The sequence below is a fragment of the Mytilus galloprovincialis genome, chromosome 2 (assembly GCF_965363235.1).
Source record: "Mytilus galloprovincialis chromosome 2, xbMytGall1.hap1.1, whole genome shotgun sequence".
NCBI lineage: Eukaryota > Metazoa > Mollusca > Bivalvia > Mytilida > Mytilidae > Mytilus > Mytilus galloprovincialis.
The window spans coordinates 67,479,967-67,490,333 of NC_134839.1; the positions used below are offsets into that span (position 1 = coordinate 67,479,967).

The 10,367-nt window shown below is 36.4% G+C and overlaps 1 protein-coding gene across 6 annotated transcripts in view; it reads right to left on the minus strand.

The window, feature by feature from the left end:
• The window catches only part of LOC143064182 (axonemal dynein light chain domain-containing protein 1-like), a 43,795-nt gene that overhangs the window by 32,807 nt on the left and 621 nt on the right, over positions 1-10,367 (minus strand). For all 6 annotated transcript variants that reach the window (XM_076236834.1, XM_076236833.1, XM_076236832.1 and 3 more), the window contains exons 2-3: positions 6,200-6,288; positions 5,339-5,517 (exon numbers count right to left, since the gene is read on the minus strand). In XM_076236834.1, coding sequence (XP_076092949.1) covers positions 5,339-5,517; positions 6,200-6,272 — 252 coding nt within the window. In that variant the 5' untranslated portion in view covers positions 6,273-6,288. The remainder of the gene's footprint in view (positions 1-5,338; positions 5,518-6,199; positions 6,289-10,367) is intronic.

A 10,367-nucleotide genomic window follows, 5' to 3' on the forward strand; every position in this document is an offset into this window, starting at 1 on the left:
GCACTAAGGGGGGATGAAGGGGAGGAGGGAGGGACCTCTGATTTATGAAGGTGAGTATTTAATTTACAAAACTAAATTTTAATTCTAAAAATTTGATTTTTATTACATTAAATACCTCACCTTCATAAATTTAGATAACAGAATTTAACGAAGAGCTGAATACCCATCACTAGGAGGAGGAAAAACAACCTGTTGAGCAGCAACTAAAGGCCCTAAAGAATAGAGGTTGTCACAATGAAGAGGCATGGACCGTAAATAATGGTTATAAAAGGCACTATCAGACCTCCAAAAACCAGCTGACATGATTTCCGACATAGAGGAGGAATTAAAAATGTTCCAAGAAGAGGCTAAGGCTCTTACTTCATGTGCTTTAACTTGATGTTTAACTAAAACTTCAGAAGAAGCAGACTTATAGGCCAAAATGACAGTATTGCAAATCCAGGTAGAAATGGTTTTAGCAGAAATGTCAGAAATTCCTTTTTTAATAGGAATGAACAACCTAGAAGAACCAGCAGATCTTAATTTAGCTGAAGACGCTAGGTAAACAAGCAAGGCTCTCACTGGACACAAAACCTGATTATCCGCTGTGGGAGGTAAAGCAGGAACAGTAATACAACCAGAACCTTTATCAGGTAACTGGTTCTTTGCTAAAAAAGATGGATCAGTGAGAAGAGTAACTGAAGACTTATCAGACGCAAAGCGGAGACAAGACTCAGAAATTGACAAGGCATGAATCTCACTCCTTCTGCGACCAGTAGCCAAAGCTATCAGAAAACAACATTTATAAGATAAAAATTTGAAGGAGGCTGAATGTAAAGGTTCAAAAGGTGGAAACTGTAGAACCTTTAAAACCAAACCTAAGTCCCAAGAAGGAACCAAACGCCTTTGACGAGGTCTATTAAGGCAAAAGTTTTTTATCAATAATGACAAAAACTCATTATCCCCAAAATCAGAGCCTCCTGAAAGTGATATTGTTCTGGCTATGGCAGATCTATATCCCTTTATAGTAGAAGGAGAATAACCTTTCTCCTCAAAAAGGTAAAGAAAGAAATCCGCTAACTGTTGAACAGTAACAGAGAGTGGATTAATCTGCTTCGACAGACACCAAGTACAGAAGATAGACCATTTTGAGTCATAAACTGCTCCTGTAGATTGTCTGACTGATCCTGAGATACGCTTGGTTGCTCCCTCAGAAAAGCCTCCCTTTCTGAGGGAATTCCTGACAACAACCAAGCGTGCAGATGGAGATTCTGCAGACCCTGATGCAGTTTTCTTCCTTTGAATTGAGACAGTAGATCCTCTCTTAGAGGCAGACAAAGGGGCTTCGCACAACACAGAAGTAGTAGTTCTGGGAACCAAAACTGTCTTGGCCAAGCCGGAGCAATAAGAATGGTCTTGCATAGGTCCCTCTGAATCTTGTGCAAGATCTTTGGAAGAAGACGAAAAGGAGGGAACATGTAACTGAACATTCCCTTCCAAGATAGGGTCATAGCATCTACTGCCCAAGCTTTCTCGTCTGGAATAGGAGAAACGTAAGTCTCCAACTTGTGATTCAGACTGGTGGCAAAAAGATCTATATGAGGACGATCCCAACGACGAATGATCTCCTGAAACACTGATGGATGAATTTCCCATTCTGTGTTCACTGGAACACGGGAACGGGAGAGAGCATCCGCCAGAAGATTTTGACTGCCTGGAACATGTCTCACTGACAGAATTAAATTGAGACTGTGACACAGAAGAAGAATTTCCTTGCTCAGATGATACAGAGAAAAGGAATGGGTCCCCCCTTGATTCTGAAGATAAGCCACTACTGTGGAGTTGTCCGTGGCAACCAGTAGTGACTGACCCTGAATCACAGCCTGAAACTGACGGAGAGAAAGAAACACAGCTCTCATCTCTAGAAGATTGATGTGTTCTTCCAACTGAGCACCTGACCAAAGGCCTGATGCTGTCCTGCCCTCCAGATAAGCTCCCCAACCCATCAGACTCGCATCTGTGAACAAAGTTAGGCTGGGGTCTGGAGGATCCAACAAAACTCCCTTCCGAAGATGTTTTTCCTGAAGCCACCATTGAAGATGAGGTAACAACCGAGGAAGGATGGGAACAGGTGCCTCCCACAACTGAGAAATTGGGTGCCAAAACTCCGACAGATACCACTGGATTGGACGAATGTGTAGACGTCCTAGTGGAATGACGTCCATGATCGAAATCAAGAAACCCACCAGCTGAAGCAATTGACGAGCTGGGACAGATGAAAACTGAGTCAGAGCATTGACTAACTGACGTACCTTGACTACCTTCTCTTCTGGAGGAAGCACTAGACCCAAATCTGTCCGAAAATGTTCTCCCAGGAAATTGAAACTCTGACTGGGAATTATCTCTGATTTTTCCCATGAAATCAAAAAACCCAGTCTCAGGAGTAAAAGGATAGACAAATTGGTGTGTTCCTCCAAAAGAGATCGGCAATGATTCTTGATGAGAGAATCGTCTAGGTAGGAGTGAATGAGTACTGCCTGAGTATGAAGATAAGACACTACCGTCTGAAAAATCCTGGTAAAAACTAGGGGTGCAATAGCCAGGCCAAAAGGCATAGCCTTGAAACTGTAAACCTTGTCTGCCCAAACCAGTCTCAGGAAATGACGAAACTTGTGAGAAATCGGGATGTGAAAATAGGCGTCCATCAAATCTAGAGAGGTTGTCCAAGTTCCTAAATGAATTGTCGACCTGATAGACCTGTTGGTCTCCATTTTGAAATGTGGGACCACCAGAAACTGATTGAGAACAGAAAGATCTAGAACCGGTCTCATTTTCCCGTTCTTCTTGGGAACCAAGAACAGCCGGGAATAAAACCCTAGATGAAAAGGAGGATTTACCTCCTCCAACACACCCTTCTGAATAAGAATGTTCACCTCGTCTTGTAACAACTGATTCTTTTGAGAATCCTTTGTCACTGACAGATTGATTGGAACAGGAGAAAGAGGAGGCTGTTCCAGAAACTGAAGTTCCAATCCCCTCCGTAAAATCGAAAGTACCCACTTGTCTGAAGTTATCAGAGCCCATTGATCTAGAAAGTGGGACAGCCTGCCCCCCACTGGAAGATGAGGAAGAGGAGAAGTATAATTTTCCTCTTCCAGTGGGGAACGATTCAACGGAGGGGACAACACATCACTTACCCTGCTTCTTTCCCTTAACAACTTTAGCTTTCTTCCCACTAGAATAGTTGGGACGAGAAAAAGCTGGCCTCTTCGTAGACTGTGAAGAAGAGGAGGTAGAAGCCTTGGGTTGATGAGAAGAAGAAGGATTGTTAACCTGAGAAGTCTTGACAAATCTTTTCCCATCAGTGACCTTCACATCCACCTTGACAACAGGAGGGGCCTTATTCACCTCCTCCTGTAACTGCTCTAAGGAAACAGAGAACAACTTGTCCTTAGACAAAGGAGAACTGACAAGTCTCTGCTGAAGAGCTTCAGAGACAGTTGATTTTTCAAGAATCTCCTGTCTCTTAGCAAGAGTAAAGTTGGCCACAGTACCAAGAAGAAGGAATTGAGACATTCCAAGACTCTTGTCTACCTGAAGCAGCATAGACCTCAAATCTGAAAATTCCTCCCCTTTGTCCTTTAAAAGAGACCCAGCTGCTGACAAAAAGTGCTCAGCCGTCTCAAGAACAAAAGTCAAACACCTCAGATTATTCTCTGACTTGACATAAGAAGCTTGAGAAAGTCTGAGGCCATCCAAAGGTTTCGAACCAAGCAAACTAGAAAAAGCCCGGTCACAAGCAGGAGCCGACATACCCAAGGAAGATCCATGGATCTCAAAGTCCTTAGATCTACACCTCCCTGGGTAAGAGGCAGGTCCGAAACCAGAGAACTTACTACCACCAGTTTTGCTAGTGTTAGCAAGATTCTCAGCCAGAGAAGAGTTTACAAAAGACAAAGCAGTTGTAAAGTGCCCAGACTCTGGGAAAGAATAATACCCCTTAGACTCTGGCTTGACTATACCTGAGCAAGCCATGAAATCCGAAGGAGTAGAAGAAACTCTAGGTGGAGACGACATGGGCATATCCGACATATCCCTACGAATAGAATAGACCAGACTCCTAAGGCAATCTGAAGTGCCTGAAGAAGGCTCCTTAGGAATGAAAGCATCTCCCTCTGTGCTTACTACACTGTCAACATCAGAATTACCACCTTGGTCATCCAAAAAGTTACCTTCCTGACTTCTAGGAGCCAAAGAAACTGAGTCGTCTTCCAACAACTGTCTAGGAGGTCTGGGAGGGTCCTGTGCAGGATCCTGAGACAGACCCCTAGACTCCATAAGATCAAGCCTGTTACCAAATTCCAAGAACTTAGCATTAACTGTAGCTTGTATCTTGTGTATGGAGGTGGTAAGACTCCTCATCTCATCCTTAAAAGAGGATGACTCTGAAGAGGGTCTACCACCAAACCCCTGACCAGACCAAACTGATTGAGCCGAATACGGATCAAAAGGCTGGGGATAAGGCGGCAAGTTGGGCATACCCATAGGCATGGGAGGGTAGGCAAAATTCATGGGCCACCTAGTCTGAGAAAAGGGGTCACTCCTGATGCCAGCTGGTAGTGTCTCCTGCCTGCTTGTCGTGCAAGCCACAGGAGACGTTGGTATCTCTGCAGGCCTAGTTACGGTATGTGATACCCTGCTAGGCCTAGATAGCCTCAACTGACTAGCACCAGGAGCGAAAGGCATAGTCCTGACAGGAACAGGTTCTGAGTCCTGTTCCATACCGACACCCGAAACACCTGGAATAAATTCCAAACTTCTATCCCAAAAGTCATCAGAATGGGTGGCCGAACGCCAAGGGGACAACAAATTACCATTGGAAGTGTGAATTTGACTGTCACTTACCTCTTGGGTAGCTGAAGCTGGAATTTTATCCATAATATTCAGATAAAATTATTATAAAATTATCCAAATATACTATAATTATTAACAAAAATATCAATATAAATATATAAATTATCAACTTGTTAAACTGTTTGCAAAAAATAAACTTTTTCCTCCTCCAGAAAAACGTGCAGCATGCGTTGTTGAACCGGAAAAAATGATGAAGGTTTAGGACACACAGGTGTCAGGTGGGAGAGGTTGTCACGGGGTCATGGTTCTTTTTCTGGCTGGTTTCCGGTTGAATAATGCAGCGAGTGGACTGATATCTAAATTTATGAAGGTGAGGTATTTAATGTAATAAAATAAATACAATTATTACCTTATTTTTTGTAAATGCCTATTTATATGAATCATTTATCTTAGACATAACAGGTTTTTTTTTATTAATGTCAGAGGGTTTATTATCCATACATACTATTGAGGTATTAAGGTTCCTTGTTCTTGAAGGAGGTCCAAGCTGATCTTTAACAGGAGGTGGTTGTGTAAGAGCAAACAAAACATCTTCAGGTATAAAATCACTCATTAAACTAGTTGGGAGAGGTTTGTTTCTATCAATTCCATGGCCACTGGATTTCAAATCTGGCAACTGCTTATCTGTAAATTTTATTCAAAAATAATTATATATAAAGCACAATAATATTACATTTAAAACAAGGCAAGATAGTTTTAATAACATATAAAAATACAATGCACAATAATCATGACCAAGACATTATTATCCAACTAAATAGTGGTAGAAAAAAATATTTATAAAACTAGATAGCTATGAGTAAGACAAGTAAAATCCAATTCAACCACCTTCCCCAATCTCCCTCCTTAACAATTTTATAGTATACATGTACATGTACTTATAAACTTCAGCGGACCTTCATATACATTCTGAAAATGTGACAATTAAAATCAGTTGTATTAAGTTTTGTTATATAGACTTGGTAGATTCTGTGCATTCTTTTTATTGTGTTAAACTTTACAACATACAGTACTGATAATGATAGGCAAAGAGGAGGTATTTGCACATCTAAAACTGCTTTGAACTGACCATAATTTGTGTCTGTTCCAAGTAAGGCTATCTGGACCATGTGCTGTTTCTTTATTGTGTCTCTTTGTTTGTACATGTAGGCTTTTTCTGGTGTACGTGGCTTAAGCCTTATGTGTCTAATGTAAATGTACTGTATATAATTCATGGTCTTCATGGTCTTATTATAAAGCAATCTTTTAATGATTAAACCCAATCACTGAATGTCTTAAAGATGTATATAATACATTTGTAACTTACCTTCAGTAGCCACCAGAGCTTTACTGTCTGTCCCATGAAGGACAGGAGCATTTGGAGCTACAGAAGTACTCATGTTTCACACTTCTTTCCTAAATGTAAAAATACATTATCTACATGTATTAAAAAGCTATGAATATGGTATATCAATGCATGAGTCAGCATGACACATATAAATCACAGCATACATTTTGTACATGCAGCTGTAAAGTTATATAGTAATATGATTATGGGAATCCCCAGCAATGTAGGTATGGCCTCCAGTTATACTGGGGGTATATCAGAATTAAGGTACATGTAATAAAGGAAAAATATTCAAAAATTTAAATTATAAATTTCTGAATCTGTTTTAAAAAGAAATTTTATATAAACAATTCTGAAACATTGTTTGCCTTTCTATCCTAGAATATTATTTGCCAGTTCACTTTCGTGAAATATCATTTTCAAATTTTAAATGTGTCATTTCATTTGCACTAGTACCAAGAATGGGGTTACACTTTTAAAGTAATCAACAGTAATGTAAAAAATTGAAATTTTCAATTACATGTCAGTGGCAGATCAAGACATTTTCATAAGGGGGACCCACTGACTGCCTAAGACTTAAAGAGGGGGCACACTCCAGATTCAGTAAAGGTACCAAGAGTTGCTATCCATAGTAAGTCTAGTACTAGAATATGGTGTCTTCATTTGGGGAACCCATTTACCATCAAAGAAATGGATAACATAGTAAGCAATGCATACATAAAAGAGAAGCGGTTTTATTTTAACCCATCCAAAAGTGAGCTATGTAGGTCTTTTTTTGATTTGGAATTAGGTCCACTTATGCTCAATACACATTCGCCTGCTAGGTCTGTTTGCACCCAATTTTTATTCAAATTCCAGTTGAATTCTTTGATATTTTATATTTGTATATGCCATAAAAAATAATATTTTTCTGAATAATAATAAGACAATTGTTATATGAAGTGTTGTTTTTTTTTTGTTTTTTTTTGATAATGATGAATTATTAAATTTTATTTATGTATGATTACTGCTACAGTACTACCTGTGACTTTATCTTATTAATGGTGGCCATAAAAAATATGTTCACCATGGTGGCCCTATATGTTCATCATCATACCCCTTGTTACTTTTTTAATACACAAGGTATTAATCAAAAACTAGTCAAGGATAAAGGGAAATCTTGGATGCATTGAAATGTTAAAATTATGTAACTTACAGGTCATGTGTCTCAGGTAAAATATACATGTATGTGTTTGTCAAATTTATTAAATGTGATTATAACAAGAAATTCAAAAGTTAAATAAATAATAAAACTAGTTGTAAAAATAGCTTAATGAAAAAAATTGTCTCATAACTATTAGTTTTGATATTATCCCTTTTATATGATTTTTAAACAATTAAAGTTATTTTTTTTATATGTATTAAGTCTATTTTTTGGTAAGTGAAGAATAAATGAATATCATTTTCAAATATAACTGAAATTATTTACAATGCCTGCCTTTTTCTATTGAAAAGGTGTTTCTCAAATTAATTTTCTAATATTAAAATGGTTTATTATTGTAGATAGACTGATCTGCATTCAAAATTGTCTAGGAATTATATATTGTCAACTATTTTCTATTTCTAAATAATGACCATTTATTCTCTACCTATTCACACAATCAAGTTTACAGTTTTTATCATAAGTTTTTATTCTTAGATCTTTCTTTAATTTTTTTTTTTTATCAAGGACTTCAAAAGTCTTATATTAATTCATTCAAGTCCCTGCAATTATTAACTTTATCTAAAAGGCCTAGGTCGAGTGACATATTCTTTGCAAATGTATACCAAGAATATGTATCATGCCAGTCCAGCACTTTCGACAATATAATACACCAAAAAATATGATTTAATTAATAGACCATAAAAGTGTCACCATCTTTAGAAGTCACAGTACTTTATTTTTTCTGGAAACAAATTTAGACAGAAATTAACTAAACTGAAAATAACATATTTGATAAGTTTTAAAACAATTTCTTTAAATAATTTCTTTTCTTAAAATTCACTTTATTCAGATATTAGAACATTTTTCATTATGATTAGCATTTTTAATGAGCATTTATCAAATTTTGATGATAACTAGGTGGGCATTTGGAAAATAAGTCTTTTCAGTGATTGTTTGTGCACAACTCTTGTTTTGAGATTTAAAAATAAAATAGATAAACAAAATTAGTTTTTTCCTAAACCATATACATGTATAAATGATACTTGTAGTTTTCGAAAATAATATTACATGTATTAGATGTTATCAAAATTTATTGCAAAAGGATTGATATTGATCATCTTATTTTGTTAAGAAACTGACTTCCTTTCTCAATTTTATTGTTTAATTACTTTCATTTTTTTTTAAATGTCATTGGCATGATTATTAGTTATTACTTACCAAGAAGAAATTAAAAGAATAAGAAACAAAAAAGTAATCAGTAATGAAAAAACCAAACATAAATGAAAAATAAAAACAATTTAAAAATAGAAATTTAATAAAATTCAAGACAAAAAAAAGTAATAATTAATTGAGTAAAACAATATTTTATTCTACATTTTCAATAAAAGGTGAAATGTCAATTTTAAAAGAAACCTGAGTTACCTGTACAGGTAAATTTTAATGAAACATACCAACTTAAAACTCCAACCCTGATTGATTTTAACAGGTAACATAATCAGATAACACATCTACCTATGTTTTATGACCCCCAATAAATGGCCAACATCTCAAGATTGAATACCCCAATAAATGTTCACCATTGGATGTTGACCATGCAAGAGGGTGGACATAACTAAGAGGATGTCACAGGCTGTACTGTAATATTCATTATTGGTATTTATACACAGCTAAAATAAAGTGAAAGGGGGTGAATGTGAAAGGGTGCGAACATGTTTTGGGGTGAATGGATCCAAATTCTTTTAATTCAAATTTCCCTCCACATAGAGCTCTACTAAAATAACTCTTAATAACCATTGACCTATAACTACAAACACACCTTGTTGCCCAAAAATCTGTGCAACTTGAACTTCAACTATTGATGTGCCAAAAACTAATCATCAGCCAGTTGATGTTTTACTGTATAAACATATTTACACTTTTTGTATTCAGCTGTATTTTGTCTCTGATTGACCTTAGATCTGCTCTGAATCACCTTTTGGTGTCAAACAACAATCACCTTTTAATTGTCAGTTGTCAAATTAGTTCTGGAAATCTCTGAATTCGGTACCATTAATGAATTCAGTAACAGTTACCGAATTCATTAACTGAACCATTAACGAATTCTGTAACTTCAGAATTTATTTGGTTTTGACATTTATAAATAAAATAAGGGAATGATAAGGATTTTGGAACATTTGATAACGGTTTTCATCAACCCATAGACAAATCATTAATGGTAGATAGATTTTAATTTTACCAGGCAGAATTCTAGAAATTTGTCTATAGTTCAGTCTGAAATTGTTTCCAGCATGCCATTTTTTATTCATAAATGCCAAAACCAAATAAACACTGAAGTTTTCGAAATCGTTAATGGTTCATTTATTGAATTTGGTAACTGTTACCAAACTTGTTAACGTTAACGAATTCAGAGATTTCCAGAACTGAAATGTTTTCAATTATGATGTCAAAGTTTACGGAAACCTGTGTTCTTTTACAAAATGCCAGACAAATTTGCATACAAGTGTAAATACCTCTATTATTGAATATAAAACAGAAGAAGCAGAACCCTATAAAACAAAAGAATAGGAATTCCTACACTGAATCCTATGAATGTCTACAGTTATGCAACAAAACTTCAGGATACCGAAGATGACCATTTCGGCTCTTAAGAAGTTTCAGCCATACAACATGATTAAATACTAAATATCTTTTCTTGTTTTTCGTGACGTCACGACGAGATTCAATATGGCCCAACAAAATAGGCAGAGAATGTATACAAATGGAATAATTAGATAATAGTGTGTAGGAAATGAATATTCAAACATAAATAGGTACGTCATATCCTAGAAAAATATCTAACGAAACGAACTATTTATATTGACAAGCTTTGCATTGATTATAAACAATAAATTTTTGGGAAATAAGTGCGACCTGAACCTGGGTCGCAATTCCGAACGTTTTGAAATAGGAAAAATCTGTAGCTCT